General features: G+C 40.7%; 1 protein-coding gene and 1 long non-coding RNA gene across 2 annotated transcripts; one reads left to right on the forward strand and one right to left on the reverse strand.

Annotated features, from left to right (window-relative positions):
* Positions 1–1,933: 1,933 nt before the first annotated feature.
* LOC117240299 lies at positions 1,934–2,450 on the reverse strand. The gene is made up of 2 exons (XR_004494654.1): positions 2,360–2,450; positions 1,934–2,216 (listed from the first exon to the last, which is right to left on the reverse strand). It is a non-coding gene; the product is annotated as an uncharacterized LOC117240299 (long non-coding RNA).
* On the forward strand, positions 2,426–24,784 carry LOC117240298. The gene is made up of 5 exons (XM_033506281.1): positions 2,426–3,408; positions 21,608–21,693; positions 22,546–22,586; positions 22,930–23,031; positions 24,101–24,784. Exons 1-5 carry the CDS (start codon positions 2,459–2,461, stop codon positions 24,635–24,637), a joined length of 1,716 nt encoding a protein of 571 aa, XP_033362172.1. The 5' UTR covers positions 2,426–2,458; the 3' UTR covers positions 24,638–24,784.
* Positions 24,785–26,837: the final 2,053 nt, after the last annotated feature.

Genomic DNA, 26,837 nt, shown 5'->3' on the forward strand with positions numbered 1-26,837 from the left:
GTGATTCGCGCGTTTTAAGCGTTCCCGCTCTTCCCGTCCGATAGAAAGAGAAAGGGAACAGGGGGTGGAAGGAAGAGGGAAGATACGTGATGCGGGTTCAACCTGCCGCGGGAACCTTTAAAGAAGGTCGGTGCAACGGGAGAGATGTAATTTTAATAAATTGGAGAGCAAGTCATTGTAAAAGATTGATATTCAGATGTTGGAGATGCAGCAGATTTACAACTCGCTGGAATTAAGTTAGTTAAGGCGTTGAAAACCTAACATCTTTTCAAAGGCGTTTGCCGCGTTTCTTTTCAAATCAAAATACATACATACGATACGTACAATGTATGCGCCTAAAGTTTTAAAGTTAATTTCTATTCAAGGAATGGACTGTTTTATTATAGATTTAGGAAATTGAAAAGAAGCAATTGCTTGTTTCTAAGAAAGAATCGCGAGAAGTACAGTTAGAAACTGTATTGTGAATCACTTTTCTTGGTTTCCGTAACGAGGAAGTGAAAAAAAAACGCAGACAAGTCAGCGTTTACCGCAGCTAAATGGAAGATACGCAGGTACGAGTCGTTACAGTTTTGTCGTTGCAACGATTCCCGCTGCGTAATTTGATAATGAACAGTTGAAAAATAGCAGCGTTGTATCCGTACTCTTTAATATCCCATTATATGGAAGTTAACGACCGGAAAATACACCGCTCGACTACTTGAAGGAAGTAGCTCATGAGCAAGTCTTTTGTATCCTCGCAATGGTATAATTCCTGTAACGTCTCGTTCTCGGAGGATTTATTTCGTTGATTTGTACTTGTTTATTGCTTTTGTGTTTTCATGAATGGAGCATGTCGCATGCGAATCGTAATATGGTTTTAATGGCGTTTCGACTTCAATGATATCAGCGGCTGATTGCGCTTCCCGTAAGAAGCTTCCAATCATTATGTATTTTAGGAACAACAGATAAGGATATTTAGAGAACGAATTAATTATTCAATTGTTCGCGCAAGAAATACTCAGTACCTGTCTCTTTTTCGAAAGTTATAAATGCTGTTTTCAAAGAGTTCCTTAGCTCACCATAAACCAGATAAGAATCTTTGGTTCCATCTAGAAAAAGAAACCTTCAGATCAAACCGAAAGGGGTTCGGATTATATTTTCTAATCGTATTTGTATATTTCTTTTTACGGTCAGCTTGTCATCCACGTACAATCGAACAGAGAGTCCATTAATTATTTCCCTTCGACTTGTTTCAGGGGGAGCATCTCGGAAGCCATGCCGGCTGACGAGTTCGCTGGAAATCGAAACAGAAGCAAACCAAGACTGCAACCACCTTAACGAACCGCTATTATCACTGGCAAGGTCATCGGGCAGACCGGATCTAATCATGCTCACGCCGACCATGCTTCCTGTGCACTCGTTCCTCTTTCTTAACGACGTCAACCAGAAGATCGGGTGGTAAAAAATTCGAAATCGAGTTGAATGAAAATCTCAAGGAATATTAAAAAAAATACGAATAAACAATTTGATATAGAAATCATCCATTTTGGGCAAAGAAAAGAAACAATCAGAAAAAGGAATAACCACAGAAGCTCTGAATTTCATTGCTTCCTAATGGTACTTCCTTGGATATTTTTACATTCTGGAGGCGTGAACGAACTCTGAAAAACAGAAACGACTTCTATCGGATGATCGAAAGAACTACCTGGACACTGAGTATAATTATTCACACGTGCGGATGCCATTTCCGGCATGTTTCTCCATGAAGAAGGTCAGCTTCAGTTTTTGCCACTTGTAGATAGAAGTTGAAGTGGCGGACGTCTTAACGAGGTTACTAGAATGTCAAAGAAATAGATGAGGGAAATATTATGAAGATATATTTATGAATATCTAATTGAGCATTTAATTAAGAACTTAATCGAAAGACCAAAATAAGTTGGTTCTTGAGACCAAGTACCTATCTAAGTATAATAGTCTTTCGTACTTACGGTTTAGTAAGAGGACTCGAGTAAAACGATTACTCGTTAAAAGGAACAATAGAATAATCATGCCTCCGCAGACGGTGGTCTCTGCTTTCATGCCTCATCGCGGAGAATCTCAGCGAAAAAGTATCCCGAAGCGTGAGCTGAAAGGTGGCTATGTAGGCTGCCTAGTGAATGCCGTCGCCATGGTGGAGCTGGCGTGTAGCAACTCCCTAAGTCCAGGAACCTAATCCCGCGTCAGAAAGACAAAATTCGCTACGGAGAAAAGTAAACAAAAATATATATATAGGAAAGAAGAGACAAAGATTAAAGGTCGTTAAGAATTAAAGGTAATTTAATGATAAAAGAGAGAAAGAATTGTGTAAAAATTCTACTGGGAAAGAAAAGAAAGAAGAAACCTCCAACGAGAAAGACGTGCTCAGAAGCGAGTCCCGCGTAGCGCCATGTAGAGGAGCAGGAAGAAGCGCAGTCTTCCTCAGGCATTCCAGCGTCGAGTAATGCTGAAGCATATCCTGACGGGGCAACCGTCGTCAGCGGGCTCCAGGCACCAGCACAATGACTACCAGGCGAGCTCGGGCTCGTTGCACGGCGGCCACCACCACCACCATCATTCTGGTCACCAACAGGATCAACAGCAACACCATCATTACAACCAAAACAGCAACGTTCGTGGAACGACACGGGGAAGCCAAGGATGGGGAGTCGACGTTTACGACTCGGTGGTCCATCAAAGAGCCAACGTGCATCAGGCTGCCACCACGCCATCTTCCACTCACAGACACCCTTTGAATCATTCTCAGTTGAGCGTGAACAATCTTTCTCAACGATTGAATCACTCGCACGCTCTTAATCTGTCCACGTTGTCCACGTCGAAGCATTCTGTGAACAGCGTCAGTCCTGTTGCCGGTGGGAATAACAATAACAATAATAATAATCTGTCGACTACATTGGGGGTGATATCCCCGGCGCCGCTGCACCAGGACAGCAGACCTAAAGCGAATGGAGGCTTTGATATCTCGAGACTGTCCAGATTACCCAGTCAGGCGACACCTTCGCCTGCACCTGCTCTTCAGGGTACGACTACCGGGGGACAGTTAACCGGTCCCGGTTCCACGGCGTACCCCTTGAACGCTTCCTGGTCGTCGTCCCTGTCAAGGAATCACAAGGACCACGAAGTTAGCGCGAAAGAGACGTTGACCAGTTTGGGTTTATTGTGTCTAGTGTCGTTGTTACTGGCGCTACTCTCGTTGATCTTCTTGCTGAAGATCTCACCGTTAACGGTGACGCCGAGTAGCCTGATCAGCCCGGAAGAGTATACGATTGTCTACGAGGTGACGTTAGCGCTGTGCGCACTCGCCCTCTCCCTAAACCTCTGCTGTCTCCTCATGTGCGCTATACAGTTCCTCTTCACTGTGAAACTCGTCAAGACTTCGTATCAAGGACATTGGTGAGTAGAGTTTTCGTTTTATGCCACGCTGGGTAAATCTGTGATTTATAACGCTTTAAATTCCTTTGTACATAATCCGTACTTTACTCAACCCGAAGGTCGAACAAGGTGTGAAAAATATATACGTTTAAAGTTTGTATCCTTAAGATACTGTTATCTTTGAAAATTCGGAAGTCAAACAAAATACACAAAGAGAAACTTCTAAAAGTGCAAATAAACGTTGAGATACAAATATCCTTTAATCCGAACTATACATATGATGGAAAAAGGACTCTCATAGTCATCGACATTTTCCCTCCTAAATGTCAACAACATCCATATTTACATTGTTGCTGTTGTACATGTAACTTTTCAAACTTACTTAGGTATTGATAAAGAAAAGAAAAATAAGCATTTTCCTGGTAGCTGGGAATTCGCGGGATTCGCGGTCGAACGATGATTACCATTAATTTCTATAATCTGGCGACGCTATCCTCAATCATTATCCTTGTGCCGGAATATAAGTTCTCATTCGTCCATGCGTGGCCTATCTGTGTGCGTCTGGAACAAACGCAGTGTCCCGTATCCCGTGCGATATATCAGAGGCCTGTCTAGTGTTTCTTCTCACGCGGCCTGGAGGACGAAACGCAAAAATTCACATCCTGTACTTGACGTGCAAGCGTTCACCGACCGCGTGTCCCGTTTTTACTGATCAAACACGTGTCTGCAATCACGATACGATACTGTGTGGTGAGATGTATCCGTAAATGCGTATGTTTCGTGACGCGAACCTTGAAAATGAAAATTACACTTTCGTTTATTCCTCGAGCGTCGTGCACGCAGGAAATCGTATAATAATTTTATTACTAAGATTTTTTATATAGACTACGCTATATTAATTTGTGACCAAGCTGAAAGATCGTGACACGCCCTTTGTGTAGAAATTGCAATATTCTCCGTTTTACCTAATAATTCTCCCAGCAAATTCAGCACGCACGTTTGCGAAAAATATTATCGAATACACACAGTGCAGTGCAGATCAAGTTACAAAGGGAATATAGATATGCTCGCCTCCCGTGACACGCAACTCGAAAGCGAAAATAAGGCTCGTTAAAGACGATACATACTCCTCGAGATGGGATCTGTGGTTTCTGCTCGGAAGTTCCCTTATCGTTGGTCAATCGGATTTCTTTTTTATCTTTTTCGTTGCCGACCGAGACAAAGTAAGCATCGCCGACTCTAATTACTAGCGAATGGAAACGCGCGTTAAGTTATGCAGATTGGCCGAAATCGTCGGCCAAATCACTATGTGTTACGTCGCGTAACACTCTACCTAGCCGAGGCCACACACCGCGGGCAAGATGACAACCAGATGTCTTCGGATACTCACTGCGTACCCTCAACAGTCTCAAGTACCTTCCATAAATCTCATAGATTTCCTAGTAAAGGTCCTTCAAACCAAACAAACGTCTGTTTCCGAAGAATTTCCAAAGACTATTGTCTACCACGGCGTGACAAGGGAAAGTTAGTTTTTCTCACGTACGCTGCAACTTTCCTCCCACTAACCACTTTCTCTCGAGGGCGGTTAAGACCCTTCGTGTGACCAATTAACAACGAAGCCTATTCCCTCACTCTCCTAACTAAAATCGTCACCAACAAATCCGATGGTCCCGTGCGCTAGACACACCCCTCCTTAGCTTTCCTCCGAGACAGCATCGTCTCCCAAGACAGTACTGATTTTACATCCTTCGAACGGTCAACATCCTTCAACCGGGTATACACACCCGTAGATCAGTCACTCACTCATCTCGTACATACGCACCAGCGTAACTGTCGTCGTTATAAGTTGTTGGAATAAACGGTGAAATATAACTTACTCTGCTGTGTCATATTCATTTAACCACCTCTGTTATCTTAACCGAAACAGGGGAACGACTACTTCGCGGCGTCGATTCACCTAATCGTAGCGAGAATTTACGCCTCTCGCTGACGCGTTTTCCTCGCGACCGCGTCTCTCCGCGAACGGTCGTAACACTGTGATTACCCTCAACGGACACGCCGTTTTGAGTTTTCTCTTCGGTTCTTTAATTCCGTCCTTTTTCTTTCGCTCAGTTTTTTGGCCAGTGGCGGTCTTTTATCGCGTGGCGAGTTTGATTCGCATGGGAAAATGTCGTGTGCTCTTCGGCAGATAGAAAGATCATTGTTTCTTAAAGCATCCAGACGTTGTGCGTGATTGGCATATTAAAGTTTCTTGCGAATGTTACCGTGTGACCATGTCTCCCTTGTGACCGTAATTGTGCGACGATGTTTTCCTGCAAATATTACCATCTAACAAGTTTTTCCAACGAATATTACTGTTCGATCAGGTTTTACTCGAATCTTGTTCTTCCCTTGATAGGGTCCTTTCCTTATATAGAGTGTCCCAGGAGTTCGCAGTCAAATTTATGCCACTATATTCCACTGACTATTTTAATGTACCAAACTACGAAGATGCGGCTGATATTGTGCGTGTTGCGTTATTCCACAACTAGGCTTGATTGGCAGGCCATTGGAACGAGATTTGTTCAAGCTGTTCGAAATGTTGGAGAACGAGCCGTTAACATTGTAATGTATGCAACTACAGAGACGTATCGTAACTTTTGTTTCGAAAACAAATAACAGAGAAGAAGAGAATAATGAAGATTGGACACGGACGAAATTAGCTGTCGATCTTGAAACTCGTGCACTGCGATTTCAGATAATCAAATTAGCATAGAATGAGATTTGGGAACGGGCAGAGTATATTCCGGAGTTTGGATATATATATTTAGATTAAAGATTGGTTCTTTGCGAGAAACGTTTTTAAGCAACATATGAAATTCTTCGTCTATTTATAGTATATTTCATTTTACTATAGTGGGAGCAGTATTCTATAAATCGGTTTATAAGAGTGCGAATTTATTATCTTAACGCTAACTCCAACTTTATGTAAATTCTTATATTATCCGACTAATCAATTTCTCAATTTTTGTTGACGTAAGAATCTATATAAAGTTAGAAGAAGAGAAGAAACAACAATGACTGTACAATTCTAAATTAAATGTTGAAACACGGCCTTTTGACCAGGTCTGGTAGAGTTAGTGTTAAATCATGCTTTGTAATTATTTATTTTGGCTGGTGGTAAGCAACGGTAACGCAAACACTGATCGAAGTAGACAGGTGTTCGTTAGACAGGTATTCAGGCCCCAGAATTTCCAGGTCACCGATTGGGGCCCCTGTTGTAAATTTCTGGTGATTCGCCCAACTATTGGTTAACTAAGAGTAAAGAGAAGAGGACAGTTTACATCTGAGCTACTGCTTCGATTAACCACATCTGGCAGAATGGCCTTTAGGGAAGAAAGTGTACCGTTTTCTGTGGTCGACCATCCTTTGTTTTCCTTTCTGAACAATAGATCTAGCTTGGACATTGATAACTAGCGGCTTATCGATCGTTCGATGACACAGGACACAGCCATTCTTTATGCTACATTATCACCACGACTAACTTTTACAGCTGTCTGCTAAGTTAATATTACCGGTTGTGTCACACTATCGCAGTGTGCCCAGAAGAGATAACCGGAGGACGATTAAAATTGCAACGTCACCGGACGCTTCTCGTTTCCCTTCTTTCTCTCTTTTCCTCGTCCTTTCGCTCAACGGTTGTTTCCCCTGCTTTGCCTCCAGGGCTTCCAGACAATTCAAGATTCTGCTGAATTGGAATGCTCGATTTTCTCCTAGAGAGCTGTTTAGCTAGAAGGAATAGTCCGAGTGTCGACGGGTATGCGAAGAACTGTCTTCTTGTGCTCTTAACCACTTAACTACGTTCGACGTGTTTATTCGTTATTGCTTGATTTTACCTGCTCACCCCATAGAAGCATTTTTGAAATTAAACTTTAAAAAGTTAAAAATTAATTGTTTCCAAAATGTTTTCAAATACTCCGAAGATCGTTGGATATTTTCGTGTTAAAATTAATAACAAAGTAAAATATACACAGCTGTATCCGCATTATTAACAATTAATTATCCTACGATATTTTCCCGGGTTACTCGCGCTCCTGAAAAATTTCTACCATGGACCTCTCCCCCATATGTAAGGAAATAAACTCCGCAGTTAACAAATTAATTGTTTCCAAAATGTTTTCAAATACTCCGAAGATCATTGGATATTTTCGTGTTAAAATTACAAAGTAAAATATGCACAGCTGTATCCGTATTATTAATAATGGAGGCTGACTCCTACGATATTTTTCTACCATAAAATTTCTACCATAGACCTCCCCCAAATGTAAGGAAATAAACGTCGCAGTTAACAAATTAATTGTTTCCAAAATGTTTTCAAATACTCCGAAGATCATTGGATATTTTCGTGTTAAAATTACAAAGTAAAAGATGCACAGCTGTATCCGTATTATTAATAATGGAGCCTGACTCCTACGATATTTTTCTACCATAAAAATTTCTACCATAGACCTCCCTCAAATGTAAGGAACTGCGGCATAAGTTCCCTAATAAACAATAGGAATTTCTGTTGTAAACTACAAATTACAAATTACGAAACCTTCCGCTCTAAATTAACTAAAGATCACCAACAATTCTCCTTCGTTCTGAAACTGATTCTCCGACAATGGTGTTCCCTATGAATGAGTCAACTGGCAACGAAAGACCAAAAGCAAGAGGGTTCTCGGTCAGTGTCTCTGGTGCACGCCAGCTAGGAAGCCTTAGCCGAAGGTCGCCCGGCTGAAGATAACTGCGAAGTCTGCAAAGTGGCATTGTTAGCGAAGGAGAAGGAGCCCTGGGGTGTGCAGACGTGCTCCGAAAGAAGCACGAACTTTAATGGTGGGTCCCGGTAGTAGACGGCCGTTCCTCTTCGCTTGCTCATTGTCACTCGAAGCTCGGTGCCCGTCCCTCCTTCCGTACCACGCTACCGAGTCTGAGACGCGAGGATGAAAGGAAAAAAAACCGAAGTATGACACAGATCCAACGACGACACCAACGACGACACCAACGACGGCGACGACGATCACAGAGACACGAGAAGAATGAAAGACAAGCGGCGCTGCTAAGTGCCGGCTCATTACTTAAATGGTCCGTGATAAGGGATCTCTGGTGCTGCTGGCGCGAACACGCTGAACAGCAGACTTTTCGAATAAAGCCACTTTTGGACAAAGTAGTTGCTGGCTCACGAAGTTTTCTTCTTTCGTTGTTGGATGGCGCAATTCTAAAGTAGGCGCGCATTTTTCTTCGCGATCTCACGTTTCGATCGCGGATTTCGACTCATTGGGGAAACAGGTTAATTGGATTATTACTGGAGAGACGTGGATGGATGAACGTTTTCATCGTTTCGTTCAATGACGGGTGAAACGCGTGAAAAGAGTTCGTAAGGTTTAAGCTGGGTGAGAAAATACAGCTTTGAATTTCCTATAAATGAGAGTTTAACAACGACGTGTCAAACACGACGCATGGAGCATGTGTACTAAATTTCTTATTAAATCTTGTTAATTCACTAGCTAAAAAACCAACTATTACATCGAACATGATACGACCAATAAAAATAAAGATATCGATACGAAGAATACGAAACGTAGATTCTTATGAATATGTGCGCTTCTTTAGGTGTATCGCTCCTCCAAACGACAATTCGCCGAAACACACATCAACTTTAACCAATGTATGAGAAATCGTCTCTAGCGCGTTTTTATGCCAAGATGAACGCTACTGTGACCCCGAACGAACCGTGAAACTGAACGATTCGGTCTGTCATTGAAAACGCCCATCGGTCGCGAAAGTCTTGTTCGTTTTTCATCGACGGCCCGGTTTAACGTTACACGCGTGTCTGGTTTCTGTTCACGGGCGGTTCTTCGTGCGTCAGAGCGTCCGAGCATACGCGTGCACCCGTTCGTCTTTCCACCAGAAAGAGAGAAGAGCGCTCTCTGTCGTGGCTGTTGGCATTCCACGCCTTCGAATCCGGCATTTCAAATTTCTTCACCGACACAGGGCACTACGGATCGGGAATAAATTTGGCGGGCCGTGACTGCGCCTTAATATTCCAACAAGCAGACAGAAAAATAGAGAAAGAAACGGGCACTCGCGTGTCTCAATGCTTGTAATGTATTTTTCGATTAATTCCCAATCACCAGCCGATAATTTTGATGTTTCCAGCTGATGATAAATCGAAAAAGTGAATAGAGGACTTCCAGTAGAATTTGCGTGATTCATTCTTGGCGTTGATTGGCGTGAATTGTTCGTCAAGACGTTATTTTTTCAAGGGTATAAAAATCTGTCAGTTAGGTGGAAACTATCAATTTGTATACGAAAGATACGATCGTATTTGAAGATTGTATCGTAGTCATCTGATTTATCGTGCAAATTTTGCACGTGACACTCTAGATTAAGTTTGTTGTAGCATTAATTAATCACAGAATGTTACAAGAAAACAAATTTGGTTTGGCAAATATAATGGCCGATGTTATGTAGATATGTGTGGCGGATCGGTATCAATAGGACGCCGACAGGTTGAGCCGCTGGTACCAACCGCCAACACTAGAGGGCTACGACGACAACGAGTCTGTCTGTCTAACTCGCTAGGGGTCGAATATACGAGCGATTGATATAAATACCGCACCTAGCGAGACTCACTCTACGTCTAAGGCAGGGACTACCGAGCATAGCCTTACTGACAAATCCACCGGTAGTCCCAGGACGAAACGCTCTCTCTCTCTTTTCTTCCGTCACATATGTAATGTTCGAATTTGTAAACTATTAACTTTTTCGACAAGGAGGTATAAGGAACAAGTTAAAGTAGACGTCATGTTATGAATCGTCTGCGAGATATAAAAGACTTCTTTTATGAGGGATCAACACCTCGTGAAGACAAATTTTATTTATAACATACTTTACGATTTTGATTTATTTGTTTGAGGTGGTATGTCGTGATAGGGTCGGAAGGAAAACTCAGATTTCTTGAACGATAAATGTTTATTCACTCTAATGTCAATGAGTACACTTGATACAGGATTCGCGACTGTATTCGGTTCGCGAATGCGCGGTTATAAGATAGAGCTTGGAGCGTCATGGCGTATAAATACGTATGGTGATGTTTCGAGCTCGCGGAACACGAAGGTGTTCTTCTCGCCGTGTCGCGTAATCGGGTGAGGACTGATTTTCTCTATTCGCTCCTTTAAACGGTTCGCGAATTCCGAGTTGGCCTGTTGCTTCGTTGGTACGAAGCATTCTGTAGGCAATCGTATGCCAGTACCGTAAACCATTTCGACTACCGTTGCGTTCAGGTCCTCCTTGATAGCGGTTTTTATGCCTAACAAAACAATTGGTAGGACTCCTACCCAGTTGCTCGTATTGTGACATTTTATTGCTGCTTTTAATTGTCGATGTAGGCGCTCTACCATTCCGTTGGATGCGGGGTGATAGGCTGTTGTGCGTAAATGCTTAATGCCGAGCAACCGGCATAGTTCATTGAATAGGTTTGATTCGGACTGGCGGCCTTGATCAGTCGTTATTTTTGAAGGTACGCCGAAACGAGCTATCTATGTAGAGAGGAGGGCCGAGGCAACGGTTGTCGCTATATTGTGAAGTTTCTGCCTTCTAAGGCGTGTCGAAAATGTTTGACTGCGGTGTATATCGCGAGTAGTTCGCGATCGTACGCGCTATATTTTTGCTGAGCGGGGGTCAAAGATTTTGTTGCGAATCTTAGCTGTTGTAATTGGTTATTCGCGCGTTGTTGTAATACTACCCCCATTGCGTAGTCGGACGCATCTACCGTGAGGCTGATAGGCGCACCTGGTATCGGATGCGCCAGCATCGTGGCGTCCACGAGTGCACGTTGCGATTCGCGAAAGCTGTTTTCCTACTGCTCCGACCACTCGATGGGCGCGTTGCCCTTTTTCGCGCCTTTTAACAGGTCGTTGAGCGACTCAAGTGTTTTTGCGGCCCCCGGTATGAAACGTCGGTAGAAGTTTATCATACCGAGGTACCTACGTAGTTGCTTGGCGTTCGCGGGCTTCGACAATTTTACAATCGCTTCGACATTTTCGGGCGGCGGCTTAATTCCGTCGGGGTTTACCGAGTATCCGAGGAATGTGATTTCGTGCACGCCGAATTCGCATTTCGTGGGGTTTATCACAACGCCGTAATTATTGAGACGGTTGAGCAAGATTTTCAAATGTTCACGATGTTGGTTTTCGTCGTTCGAGGCTATGAGAAAATCATCGATGTACGCGTAGACGATATCGAGCCCGCGTATGATTTCGTCGACGAACCGCTGACATGTTTGCGTGGCGTTCCGAAGTCCAAACATCATATTTGTTGTTTCGAAAAGTCCGGTAGGCGTTGTTATCGCGGTTTTTTCAATGTTCTCGGACGCAATCGGAATTTGGTGGTAAGCGCGGACTAGATCGATTTTTGAAAAGATTCGCTTACTATGCAGATGTTGCGCGAAGTCTTCGATATGTGGCGGTGAGTATCTGTCGGGTACGGTGCGGACGTTCAACGCACGGTAGTCGCCACATGGACGCAGGTTTCCGTCCTTTTTCGGCACTACGTGCAGGGGTGATGCCCACGGGCTTTTCGATGGTCGCATCACGCCTTGCTCGATCATGTGTTCAAATTCCGCTTTTACCTCTTTAAGTCGATCAGGTGCAAGCCGACGCGGTTTGCTGTAGACTGGTGGACCAGGTGTAGTTTCGATGTGGTGTAGCATACCGTGTCGAATTCTCTCTTTTCCGAAGATCCGTGGGCGGGTGAGGTCCGGGAATTCTGCCAGGAGTTGGTGGTATGGTGATTCGCCGATGACGGTCTTGTCGGCCGCTTCGTCTGTTGTGGCGGTGTATCCCCTTGATGACGTCTGTGTTATCGTATCGATAAGCCTTTTGTTTCGCGGGTCCACGAGCAACCCGTAGTGGCTTAGAAAATCCATGCCAATGATGGGTGTTTTGAGGTCGGCTACGGTAAAATCCCACTTAAATGCTCTGCGTAGGGACAGGTTGGCCGCGAATAGCTCGTACTCGCTTCTGTTCACGTGTCCGTGTAGCTTGTTGCGCGGGTATACGCAAACATCTGCGCCGGTGTCGATGAGGTAGGAGATCCGCGAGTTCTTGTCCGTTACGAATATGCGGCGAGATGCCAAACCGTCGTCGTTTGCCGCTTTTACGGCCGGCTGGTCCGGTTTTCCGAGTTCCAGGAGCAAGGGGGTGTGCACTTTCTCGCGCTTTCTCGGAACTGTGTGTGATAGTAACACAGCCCGTCTTGCCGTAGCGTATCGCGAGGGCGCGAACGGCGGCGGGATCGTGTACGCGAGCGTGATTGTACTCGTGCCCTACGGTGTTCATTGCTTCTTTGCTCGGCTACTAGCGCTCGCATCTCGCTCATATGGGCGTCCATTCGCGCTACCCGCTCGGTGACCAAGTTGGCGAAGGCTGCCATGGCGTCGCCTATTCCGCTATTCTGGCCAGGGGGGAGGGTTATCGCAGGTAGTCGGCCTGCGCTGGCCGCGGCAATCTGCCCTGATTCCAGGGTGGCTTCGTAAATGTTATCGGCAATTTGTATGCGGGAGTCCGGATCGTTGTTCTGTACAGAGGCTAGGATGCTCCGTATGCGCTGTGGAAGTCGACCTTCCCAGACGGTGAAAATGACATCGTCTGCTAACGAATTGGTGGCTAGGCTTTTGAGATCACGGTAAAACTGAGAGGGCTTCCTGTCCCCCATTTGCTCGTTCTCGATTACCTGTCGGAGTCTCTTGGCGTACGACTCTCCCAATCGCTTGATGAGCTCCTTTTTGACGTACTCGTAACGCTCTGTCGCCGGTGCGGCGTCGAATACGTCTCGAATTAATCTCGCGAGCGACTTGTCGAGATTCGCGATGACGACCTGGTATTTTTCTTGGTCACGAGTGATCCGGGCAGTTTCGAACTGCACTTCCAGCATCTTGAACCACAAGTCGACGTCGTCAGACCAGAACGGTGGCACGAGAAGGGCGCTAATCGAGTCTGCGTTGTCCCCGCCGGCCTTCGTACGTGCGGAGGGGGCGTTATTGGTCATTTCGAACTGATTTAGATTCATTGTGTTACGTTTCACGAGCACTCGGGGATAATCACGTCGGGGTCTCCAATTTGAGGTGGTATGTCGTGATAGGGTCGGAAGGAAAACTCAGATTTCTTGAACGATAAATGTTTATTCACTCTAATGTCAATGAGTACACTTGATACAGGATTCGCGATTGTATTCGGTTCGCGAATGCGCGGTTATAAGATAGAGCTTGGATAGCTACGATTCGAGATACGCTGCGAGTGCGGACAATGATTGCACGAGATGTCGAGAGCTTAGATAATTATTCGGCTCGAACCGTGTAAGTATAACGATCGTGATATACTGCGGTAACTCGCGGTAATAGACTGACATTTTTGTCGCGATGCTGCTGCGGAGGAAGACTCGTTGGGATGTGTCTAAGGATGCGAAGGCATCGGATTCGTTGAGAAAAGCTTTGGTTCGGAAAGTGAGGGAAATGTACGTTAATGTTTATTGGCTAATTCGTGTTGGTCGTTGGAAAAGGATGCTAGCTGCCCTTGAGAGGGTGTTGCTAGCGGGCAGCGTCGTATGTGAGAGATAGCAGATTTCTCGTGTGTCCCCGTGGTAGGTGGGCGACTTCGAGACTGATAAACAAAGACTGTTTGTCTCTTTGGAGGACCTTAGCTAAAATAAATCCTAAGATTTATAGCGGTCCTTAGGCTAGCTGGAAATATTCGGTACGAATGTATCGAGTTGCAGCCGGTTATAGCGGTATTTACGTTACGGATGATCTATGGAAAGATTCACACGAACAAACCTTTATGGACTAACCAACTTTATTTTGTTATTAAAAACGATCTACAGAACCGATCGACGACTGGTGTTCAATTTAAAAATTGCTTCTCTATAAAAGCAAGAAATCTAATTTACATCGTGTTCTTCATCTGTCGCCTCCATATACATCCTGGTGGCAATAAAATTCAGAATTTACGAGAAATCCGTATTTCGACTTAAGCTTATCGATGTTACCGACTGGACAAAGCCTTCGAGAGTTTAAATTAACCGATCGACCCTTCGTTGAAAGGACGAGCAAGTGCCAGGAAACTATCGCGGGAACGCTCGTAAAAGCGTGCAATGGTTCGGCGTGGTAACCTAGGAAGAGGAACAGGTGCGACTGAATCGTAACGGTTGTCGTGGCCCCTTTCAAACGATCCGTGGCCACCCTTCAGTTTCGGCGTCATTAACCCTTCCCTTCTTTCTTCCTGGTTCACTTAGAAACGAAGAAAATTCCGGAGGTAGTTTGCTCTTAGCAGCTGCCATTTTTTTTTCTTTGTTTAGTCGACACGAAGCATTTTGGAGAATTTCTGTGATTGCATCGCGAAGGTACAGAGAATAAGAAAAAGCGCTCTTTGTTCGTTGACGACTTTCTGTCAATTAGAAATAAGAGTAAACGGCATAACAGTTTCTTCTTTGCCACTGTATACGTAATTTTTGTTAGACTTTAACAACTCGTATTTTTCGTGAGCAAATACTGTCGAGTGGTTATACACTGTATATGTGAAGCTTCGTTTTCTTCGCGCGAAATATCCATGTTGTTCTTTCTCTACTTGTGTTCATATATCATGACGTTCAGCCTACACGTGCCCGAGAATGTAATGTAACAGATAATTGGGTTCGAGCTGTAAATCTTTCATTTGCAGCATGACGCGAATCTAACAACACTTCTTTCCTTGTTCAGATCATGAATATTTTTGTCGCGTGCAGGTAGAATCATATGTCTAGAGTATCCACGGGTTTCGTGTTTACTTATTTCTTTAACTAACTTCGGTTTTAACCAACTTCCTATTAACCAACAAATTAATCAAATACTTTCAGAATCAATGACAAGAATATACCGAAAAGTGTCGAAAGAATTTTAAAGGTACAATCATTTTCCTAAAAGTTATCTTGAGACGTATTGTATCGTTAGTCTCATAGAGTTAACCACTTTTCTCTAGAATAATACTCGAACACAGCTGTAGCTTTCTATAAATTTCCTCGATATGTGATTGAATTTCCCGAGATCGTTTCCAATGACGAGATCGCAGCAGTTGTTACGAAGAATATCGGAAGAGCGAAGAACGCGTATGTGTGTCTGATCCATCATTCACGATAGTCTCTACGGTCCATGCGTATGGTCCATCATCTGCGTAACCATTTTACAATCCTCACCGTGGAAATGCCGATCCGCGATGCTATTCTCGCGCGCACTCGACCGCTTAAGAGTGTCGTGTAAAATTAAGGTAAAAAGTAAGGAACTTGTTAATTTCCGACAAGGAGATAAAGTTCTTTTTATTTTTTACTCAATTTATACAATTTTTTCGGTTCGCGATGGTACACTCTCGATACTTGGATTAGTTAAGAATTTTTTTATTAGACTGACTGGATGATTTTGAAGGGAGAATTTATATTCTTCCATTCGTTGGAGTGGGAGAAGGTTTTGTTTATACTTAGTGTAAAATTCGGAGAACGGCTGGAGTGATCGAATGCCACTCAGGCGGCTAAGAACGGATGCTGACCGGACGGTCACACGCGATAAGGCGTTCGGAATTTCGGTTTGTTATATACAGCTGCTCGAATTTCGTCTGTGACAAGAGCATCGTCCAGAGACGTTCCATCATACACAAATAACTTTGTTTTTCTTCTTGCAGTCGGAAGCGTAGAGAATTCGATGTTTCTGGCTGATCTGTTGTTTTATCATTTGCGCGGCATTTTTTCGCGGTTAGAAGAAAGATGAGATTAATATCTTTGTGGTATTTTGATACTTATCGATCTGCCGATAATGTCGATGCTGGTAGGGGAAAGCGTGGTTGAGAAGTAGCGCGCTTTTTCGATAAATTATGAATTATGGCTAACGGTAATTCACGCAATTTACATAATCTAGATGGAACAGACGCTTTTCAAGATCGCTTGTCGACTCATTTATGTTTATAATTTTCAGGAGAAGAAAATCTAAACCTTGAATATATTCAATTCGAATATGTACTGTAGCCTAAATTCGGGTCTTTTTTCGACTTTCAACGATATCGATTTTGTCTCGATTGACTTCCTGCCGGTTTACGTGCTTTTATTCTTACTCCTTCTTCTTCTTCCGGTGTCCAATGATTCCTTTGAAAATCGACGCGGTTAGTACCGAAGCGTACGCTTCCTATGCGGAAAGTACGCGATCGAAGCGCGTGGCTTCTGACCGGAAGCGTAGCCTTGCAAACGCGATTAGATTGCATTAGCTACGAGACTGAAATTAAATCTCGAGTCGGAATTGTATTTAATTTTCTTCGGGAAGTTCAATGCCGGAATCGAAAATTAGACGATTGAATAGGGATTCCTAGTTGATTTTAGACGTCCCTCTTCCTGTAACTCCCACCGAACTTACATTGGGCGTTGTTCGTAGGCTTGTCGTGCGGCAAACCGTTTCGCAAGAGCTTATTTGCATTTCCTCTAACTGCGGTTCGCATAAGACGCGTCAAAGGAATATTGACTACTATCCATTAGGTCAGATTTTTTCACTATTTTCTGCTTCTCGTAGGATTGTAATGTTACAGTACCGGTAACACGAAGCTTGATCTACGGCAAATAATAAAATATCTTTGAGATTAAAAAATATAAAGATTTGAAAATTAGGACATTAGAAAGTTTGTACTTACTCGACTGAATTGCTATTAAGTGACGTTTAAAAATTTTAATCACAAGGTTGAAAGTAATATAGTTAGTAATTCTAACGAACACCTATCCTCAGATAGATTGGTATACACACGCGAGTCGACCGTATTCTCCGGAAATGAAAACAACTACATCCCTGGAACCTGGAACACGTGATTTTCCGCATATCCATTAAAGCAACATCGGTCAGTGACTCGTCTACGGTGCAGTCACTAGACTCAATTAATGACCACGTTCTGGTCGTAAATATAGAAAAGGCAGCGAGATATTTTAGTTTGTTGGCTAACTGGGCTGAGGTTGGGTCAATGTTTCTGTGGATTTCATTTACCTCTTCCGGCCTCCTTATATTTTCTGAATTCTTACAATTTCCGAGATACCAGTTCATAGCAAATTGATTCTTATTATGGCGTGGGATATAGTAAATCTTATTGTCTAAAAATACAGGAAAAGATTTCATTTTAGATGATTATTTCATTAAAAGATTATTATTTTTTTTAACATTTTATTCAAGCGTTTCTTAAGACATTTGTTCAAAGAGATGTCAGGTTATAAAAAATTGAATCAACCTTCCCACAGCTCCTTAACCTCTTGTTATTTTTGATAAATCAATAGCATTACGCAATATATACCGTGTGATTTCCCTAGACGATCTAGTAGCACTCTTCTTTACAACCTTCTTTCAAAACGAGAAACAAGAAGAGGATTTACCAAATATCATTGTCATCGAAGCGCAGAGACGCTCCGGTGATTCTTATCTCCATTCATCTCTCCGAGTGAAACTAGTTGACGTCGCCTTGAATAGGCTCAGACAGTTTTGTCGGGGGTCCGTGTCGTCGACTGTAGCCAGCTCGCACGATCGTGAATGGAAAGACTCGTATAAAATCAAAGGGCCGACAGACTCTTCCTGCTTAGACGAGATCAATGAGATCTCGTTCAATAGAAAAGTTACCTTCTCGACCGCCGGCGCCGTATTACCCTTCAAAGTCACCGGAAAGTCATATAAGCCAACCGATGCAGCCTAACCTTTATCCACAGATAAAATAGGTTTCTCTTATTCCATCTGAATTTCTAAAGAAACCAAGACTTGATTTCAGTCTGGTTAAAAGCTTCGCTCGATGAAAGCTGTTTTTCAAGCAATAACCTACTTTGTGAATTTCATGCACGCGAATCCAAGTATGTATGCGGCAGAAATGAAGCTTTCGTGCATGTCTAATTGTAAGTTGATGCGAAACAATGCGCATGCGCCGAAATCCCATCACTTTGCGGATCCACATTGTGCCCTTTATTAAGGCGCCTTGTTTGTTTACTCTTCTCGAGCTAATTCTTCACTATTATTATCTACATTATTTTCACTGGCTAACAACTGGTTGGTCTGCAATTGACTAACCAATACAAATTTTTCGTTACGTGCATATATTCCAAAGAATTCGAAATTAAATTATCATGTATTACGGGCAGTTACGATAGAGTGACACAAAGCAATCTGTGTTTGAATGCCTCCACTCGTGGACAATATCGATATAACCTAAATGCGATAAATCGCGAACGTTTGATTCGACTCATGGGAAATTTACGCGTTTTTGAATCGTCCCGAGTCGCACGCGAAATGCAGGTCAGAGAACCGTCTAATATTTATTGTTGAGATCGTGGGCTTGATCTTAATGGCGCGGCAGCACGCGATTCTTTACCAACTATGCTCCTTAACTCCAGCTCTCGACCTTCTTCCCTATTCAACTAGCTCGAGCAGTGAAATTGACTCTGCATGCCTGTGATTTTGGCAGGGAATGGGAGTCGAGTTCGTAGTGAATGCACATTGTGTATACGTGTTTTAGGTGGTTTGTGTGAGTTTGTTGCGGAGATTCGAGACATTTATTTAACCTCTTTATCATATTCGAGCCTGTGCAATATAACCATATCTTAAATGTAATAAGTTTTATTTTTTATTGCAAAGTTCTTGAAATATATAATGCACACAATAAGTGTATAATATTTTATATATATATATATATTATATTTAAGAAGTTTGGGATAGTTTAAAGATGAAATAAATTGCTTTTTAAGTTTAATCTCTTACTTTCGACGAAATCAAATTTCTCTGGAATTTGGTGGAGTTTAAGATTTGATATCGGTGTCGTAGGAGTTATGTGACACTTTAAGGTGGAATAAATCTAGCGAGGAGTTTAAGGTGCGGCAAAGGAGCGTGGAATGTTGCAATAGAAATTTATTGCAGTGTTAGTGCATTGGTAGATTGATCAAATTTACGTGTAGCGTGGGTAACCAATGATAAATATTTTGCAATGTGTATAATTTCTCAGTAATCTGAGGCTTATAAAATCTATTGACAACTAATGGAAATTGTTGATTTAACAGATCAATTTTAAATTCCTCGTTAATCTAAATTTTTTTAATCCTATTTACAGCTAAACCTTACGACGAAAAATTAACGAAGTGGAATAAAAATGGCATTGTGATTCTTCTCGTCGTGTATTGGTGTCACATCAAATTTAAGAGACAGTTTTACTTCCGGATGTTGCGTGTTACGTTGGTGAAGTCGACGAAAGCGTAAAATAGGAGCTCGTCCGAAATACACTAACGCGGAAGGTTAAATTTAACGCAAAAGGCTGAGAAATTAGTTTAGAACTCGAAGTTTCATTGGTACGACGCTCTTGAAACGCATTCAAAGAGGTCGGCGACCTCGAAAGGGGATGAACGCAACTGTTTCGTGGGAATTTCTTATTGTGGCTTATTTGGATAAAGCTACTTTAAAATCAGCGCTGGATTCGTCTGTATTTTGCCCGGAAATCATAAAATGTTTAGGCCAGACGACTCCATGTACAGAAAATGTTATGTCCACTTTTTACGTCCGTAGAATTCAACTCTTTACTACTATGCACTTCTTCTCCAAAAAAATATCGCGTTTCAATATTAAAAAAGTTTCAATAATATACTATCCATTAGAAGAATGATAACATGATAACCTTACAAATTATTAGTATTAACAAATTCTTATTGTCGTATAAAAATGCCAACTATTGCTTCGGTAAAACAAACAAAGGAATTTTACAGGTAAATTTTACAAATTACAAGTCATCTTATAACGCAAAATACGACGTGTAAAATTGTCTCAATTTATTAATAGTATTAATAAATTATTATGATAAAAGATGCAGGAATCTTAGCCTCATGAGAAATTAGAGATGAAAATGAGTGGGAAAAGATTAATCACTGGTCCTCCTAAAAAGATGCAGTCCCATAGATGGATGGTTGTGCGAGTATTACAGCAGCGCAAAACCGTTCCCCGAATTCTCATCCCGGACGTCGTACGACCAAAGACAAAAACAACTCACTGGAGGGCATTGCGGAGAGACATTCATCGAGGACACAATAGTATTATTCCAGGAAGTGCTAGTTCTTCCTAGATTCCGGTCACAATGTTCTTAACGCCTGGAAATTAGTCTTGACCAGGAAACATCTATAACGGCATGTATTTTCTGCCGTGATTGTAAATCTGTTTGGAACGTGCGGTTTGTCCGTTAATCTAGGCGCTGTTGTTCAATTGAGTCAATATTATTTGTTGGTAGATTAGTGTGTGCAAGAGCGCTCTATCCATTATTGACCAATTCGAGCACGTATTGGTAAATTTCACACCGGCAATTACGATGAAATCGTTCGTGGTCGCTGGAAATTAGCAGTATCGTTTGCGGTCGTGAGCTGATTGACACTGCATGAGCGGGGAATTATGTGAAGCAGCTTTGCTTTGTCGTTTCCTGCATTTAATAGGTTTACGGCGGTGGACAAAGTTTGTAAAAAATGAAGACAAGGTAGAAAAAGATTATTTTTCATTTTTTACTATTAGATTATTTTCAAAGTGATCTTTTCAGTGAAATATGATTGACAAAAAAGAAGATCTATAATTGAATCATTATAGAAAATAGAATAATATTGATAATAAAGAAATAAAAATCAATTATAGAATAACATATAATAATAATAATAACAATAATGTGGATAGACTTATGTTTACTTTTATATGTATAATGATACTGTTTGATCCTTGAATTAAAGTTAAGATTAACATTGCGATTATGATTATCCTTTGTCTGACTAAATATATTTGAAGTATCAATTACAGTAGAATTTTTGAAAGATTCTTGGCTGTTAAACAAATAACTGGTTCCTTTATTGTTAGGGAAGTGATACATTTACACTGTACATGAGAGTGTGTGGGTAAGGGTTAGAGGGCGTCAAGGACTTAGTGGAGACAAAAGACTGTTGCCAGATGTTAGAAGAATCTAGGATAGTCGGTTGGCGACCAGCGTGCGTGCAAGACGTTCGTCAGAGAGTAATATAGATGTATAACTGTTGTGTGGGAAATATAGTCAATAATTTGTATTCCCAAATCCTCGAATTTCCTTAACATTTTTATTTCGCTCAATTATCATAGAATCGTGAAACTGACTTTGACTTCAAATTTTGTCTGTTTCAGGAGTAACAAGTACCTGCAAAAATCATCCATCAGCCGGATATGTGCTGTCGAAGGGTTTTTCATTAGCATTCCCGTCTTTCTAACTGGTAAGAACCAATTCCTTCAATTCTGTCAACTTTAACCTTTTGAAAGATACTAGTACATAAGTTATACGTTTAATTTTTCTTGAATTCAGGCATGAATCTAAAAGATACTGTGAACTATCTCTGAGTGTATGAAATCAGTTTAGAAATCTAATGGAAATAAAGTTAATTTTAACGCCGAATAGTCATTATTTTTCTTAGAAAAATAAAAATGATCGTCTTTTAGGGAAGTTTTAACAGATTAATTTATAAAGAGCTGAAACAGAATATTCGTGTCATGCATGAATACGGCTGGTGGATGGATCGAGATCTAATCTAAAGTTTACGTTGTGTCATGCTAGTTTACACAGCTATCATTCGCTCGATCGATCGTTAAGCTGTTGAACTCGATTCAAGACGGACATTTTGACTCTGTTCAGAAGAAAACTGCGTTTTAATAAATTTGACGGAATAGAAATTATGATAGACTACAACGTTTTTTTAATTATATCATAAAATTTATTTATTTTTTTTAATGTCATGTTAGAAACTTCAAATACTGTCCAAAACTTCGAACGTAATCGTTTTAGAAATTTGTAAATTACTTAACGACCAAAAATATTGAATTCTCTATTGTCTGAAGATAGATTCTCTATAATTTAAGTAATTTATTCGTCGAGAATTGATATATAAAGACTTAAATAATAAATTAATTGAAAAATAATTTGCGACTAGTATTGAAAATTTCAATGAAAAGCATATGTATATAGTTTACGCTTCGAAAATTATATGTATTGAGAATATGTATTTGCGCTGATTCTTTGTCCCGCTTGTTATGGCATACGTGTTATAATGATCCTCTAACAATGCTTTCAGGTATGATATTGTATACATTCATCCAGTTTCATTCGACGCCGGTGTCACGTAAAATGGATACTTGGGTTGCGAGAGAAAAAAAAGCTGAGTCGTAGCCCAACTATTAATTCTCTTTTATCGAACTTTATTATGACTTTGGCACTTACAGTAGAATAACGTTGAACAGAGAAAGGGGTGTTGTACAAGAACAGCAACTAGAACGAGAACTCCCCGGGCTGGATGAAGTCTCGGCGTATATACACCCTGGCTTGGGGATGTTGGGGGGTTTGGTGTGGATTCCAAGGAGTCCGAAAGTCGGGGTTGGGGCCTTATCTCTGATGGGGACTAAGATGCGTCGCGGCGTTGGCGTCCGACAGTCGGGAGTCGATGTCTTTTCTCTGAGAGGTAATTGGTGTCACACCGGCAATCGTTACGTCGGTTTTCATAGGCCTTGGCATCGTGTTTTGTGGATGCGCAATGGTCCATAACGTCTTCGTGTGGCAGAGGGTAAGAACATATCGCTATTAAAAAAGAAAACGAACACGTTCAAACACGTCTAAATCATCTTTTATGTGTATTCTGTATGTACTCGGAAATCGTTTTATCGTGAAATTTTGTTTTCAGAGTTACCATAATTTATCTGGTAGAGTTCATAAAAATTTTTCTGAAATCAATTGCAAGCTTTTAGGAAACCAGGATTTTTCACATTTTTAAGAAGCGTTATAATTATATTGCTGATCTTTATTTTATTCGTGCGAAATTGAAAAGTACGCAAATGGCGCAAAATGCATAAAATGCGCTTAAATATACGTATATAAGAAAACAAATCTCGATTAAAATTTTATTTCTTTGATTATGTTCGTAAAACTACAAACTTGTATAAAAATACGCATTCTAGTTATAAGTGTTAAAACATTCGATCTAGTCCTTATCACATTCATGAAAACCTCCATTTAACCATTCGTTGTATCAACGAACATTCATATACAAAACTTACCACCTACCACATCCTCCGCGTATTAATATAATCCCCTTTTATAAATTATACACTTTAGAGTGGACTGGTTGGGTCAGAGTGATATAAGCTTACAAGTTCTCGAGGAGTTCTACCGAAGTTACATTTACGTTTGCATAATTTCACCGAAAAAGATACTCTGTAGAATGACAGGTTCGTTTGTTTATGTGATCCGCGATCGCAACTATTTCAAGGAGATTTTATAAATAACCATACACACGATATTCAGTGTATTTTCGTATTCTCGTTTATTTTTGGGAGATTTGTAAAACTGTTGAACAAAATAATTGAGTAACGATTATATTTGCTGAGAAAAAGTCTTTTTCTCTGTACCCCTCCTTCTACTTCAAGCATGTAGTATTGACAATAAGATTGACAAGGGCTGAAAGTAATCCAAAAGAGTTTTCACCATGGTTATCGGTAACGAAAAAGATTTGAATCATCTTTAATACTTATTCGTAACTAGAATCATTTCAACTAAAATGTAAATTCTTATATTATAACTTTTTTAATTTGTTATGGCCCCTGACTACAACCTAACCTATCATTCTTATTTCGTAGGAGAAGACGAATGCCGTGAAGGTGTTAGCGCGCGAACAGTGCGAAGCGGCGGTACAGCTGCAGCGTCAGCAGCAGCTGCAACAGCACCAGAACCAGCACCAGCTACAACAGCAACAACAACTACGTGGCCCGTTAACCATCCACCATGCTGGCTGCCCAACGAAAGTCGGGCCCGTGACGAACCAACTAAATACCAGCCACGCAACGCACGGCCGAGCTGCACAGTACCAACACTATCATCACCCTCATCATCATCGACACGTGTCAATGTCTCCACCGCCCTTGTTGCTCTCATCGCCAGCTCCGATCGCGGCGACGCACAATCATCTGAACGTGAGCGGACACAGAAACGTGGTTACGCCACCGGATACACCAGCAGATAGATCGCCACCGAGCCCTGGAAATAAGCTAAATAGATCGCAGCATTTGCCACGGGAAGCAACCGGCAGCGTCAGTTCTGGTCTTCCGGCTGCCACATTGGATCTAAGTAGCGCAGCAACCACCAATAGGCCGCATGAATTGTCCACGTTAGTTTAGAAATTTGGTCCGAACATTATATCTTCACATAGGATTGGAGATTAATAGTTGATAGTTAATTTACACATCGATCTTTTTATTTGTAAATTGGGTCGTGGTTTAGAGTTGGTTTGTAAAAATTCGGTCCTAATTGTTAAATGATGAATATTGATTAAAAATAATAGGCATTGATGTACCAATCTTTTTTTAACTTATATACTTGAGTACACGCATTGGAGATTTCACTTCTATTCAGTGAAACAGCAACTTCATTACTCGCTTATTCAATACGGCAATTGCATATATTTCATGGACATTTTAACAATGTTTGGAATAATTTCTAACGGTACAATTGTGATGAAGTGAAAAAAATCGTGATAAGAAACAGAGAGAAAAGTTGCTCGTTAATGAATATTGACCAGAAATAAAGTAATTTCTAAAGAATATCCCGAAGGCGTCGTAGATATTACGAAAGGAATGATTAATTTATACCCGCGTGTATCTTGCCATTACCATACTATTATTATTATTATTAATATTGTTAGTAGTACTCGATTACATTATTATTAATATTAATAGTATTGCCTTATTATTATTAATGTTATGGAACCTCTAGTCCTAGGTTACTTTCGCTGCCACGAAAGGATAAGATTTTCGAATTTTTGACTATTACGTGTAATTCAAGTTTCCCTGTTGCGCATGCGCAGTAGAAAGAAAGTTAGCGGAACTCAAATCTCGAACTATAGAGAGTTGAAAAGTAGTAAAAGTAAAAAAGCACGAATAACATTTGTATTTGTGCTGGATTAAGTTTGATAATTGAAAATTGAGTTTGATGATAACATTTTTTTCGTATTCGCTTTGCTAAATATTAGTTTTATTTAAAATTGAACAAAGCATTTTATGTTTTTCAAATACGGTACATAATCGTAATATCGAATTTTGTAAACTGATAGTAAGAAACTCTATAATTCGAGACTGGAACTTTGATCCAGTTCACATTGAACGTAAACTGACTTAATTTTGTTATTTAAGCGTGTATACTATACGTGTTTGTTCCTTCTTCTCTTGTGCGCAGGCTATAGCTTAATTACTTCCAATAAACGCAGTTATATCGAATCAATGACCGATACAAATTTAGATTTTAGGATTATTTCAACAGGAGATTAAGAACTAAAAAGTATTGTTTTTATACTGCATATGTACATATGCAATATGAACGACAGTTTGTGTAATAATATGTACCCCTCTTCTTAGTTTACTTTTGTATATTTTGCGACATTTGATATTAATTTTAAAGAGGAACGTACTTACACTTTATCTTTGTAATTAAATGTGAAATGAAAGAAAAGAAATGACATGAGAAAAGGAAATTCGATGTATGAGTCTATACGAATTGACGGAATTAAAATTTAACGCTATATTTAAATAGAAGACGTGAAATATCTTGTCATCTTAAAATAACTTGATCATTCCTATTCTTTTACATAAAAACACTTTTCGACTGTAACTTAAGAAACATGTCTGCTAACGTGAAACGTGCCAGAAAAAATTAACAACTTCCATTAAATTGGCAAATTTCGCATTAATATCGTAAAACTCGCGTTTACAAAGATCAGATCAGTGTACATAATATACAAAACAAATGCAGAATATATAAATATAGCACATACGTTCTGAATTATATTCGAATTGGGCAGGGTAACCAAGTGAAAATATGTAAATTTCACGATGTGTAATGTACACTTTATCGAACTTGTAAGTAGTGTAGAAATGGAATATTTTACACGTAACAAAATATACAAACGACAATACACAAGTTAAATTATTTGTTAGATCCATGTATAACAAGCATAGTACAAAAGTGTTTTAGCTTTATGTACTGGTAATTATGAGAAATACCAACTTAATAGATGTATTTGGTATGTGCCTAGTTAAGAAAACAATAAGTTATTCTGAACAGATAAAGCATTTAGTAGCTTGTGAAGTATGAATTTTCGAAAACGTAAGTATTTTATATCTAAGTAGTTAAGAAACGCGAGCAAAGGAAATCAAACAAAGGAACAAAGTTTTTTTGTTTAAAAATATTTAATTTGTTGTTCTATTATCCGAGGTTAGAAGCGATAATGTACAAAATCTGAATAAATAAGATTCTTCAATATTATTGAATTTTAATTCTAGGGTAAAGTAATATATCCGCATATTTTATTTATATACAATATGT

The sequence above is a fragment of the Bombus vosnesenskii genome, unplaced genomic scaffold (assembly GCF_011952255.1).
Source record: "Bombus vosnesenskii isolate JDL3184/JDL3185 unplaced genomic scaffold, Bvos_JDL3184-5_v1.1 scf7180000014584, whole genome shotgun sequence".
Classification (NCBI taxonomy): Eukaryota; Metazoa; Arthropoda; class Insecta; order Hymenoptera; family Apidae; genus Bombus; species Bombus vosnesenskii.

Bases quoted from the DNA above. Each gene is read 5' to 3' on its own strand.
- LOC117240298 (XM_033506281.1), top strand. From the start codon at position 2,459: ATGCTGAAGCATATCCTGACGGGGCAACCGTCGTCAGCGGGCTCCAGG. The intron at 3,409-21,607 runs GTGAGTAGAGTT...TGTCTGTTTCAG, and splicing joins ACTTCGTATCAAGGACATTG to GAGTAACAAGTACCTGCAAA. The intron at 23,032-24,100 runs GTAAGAACATAT...CTTATTTCGTAG, and splicing joins ACGTCTTCGTGTGGCAGAGG to GAGAAGACGAATGCCGTGAA.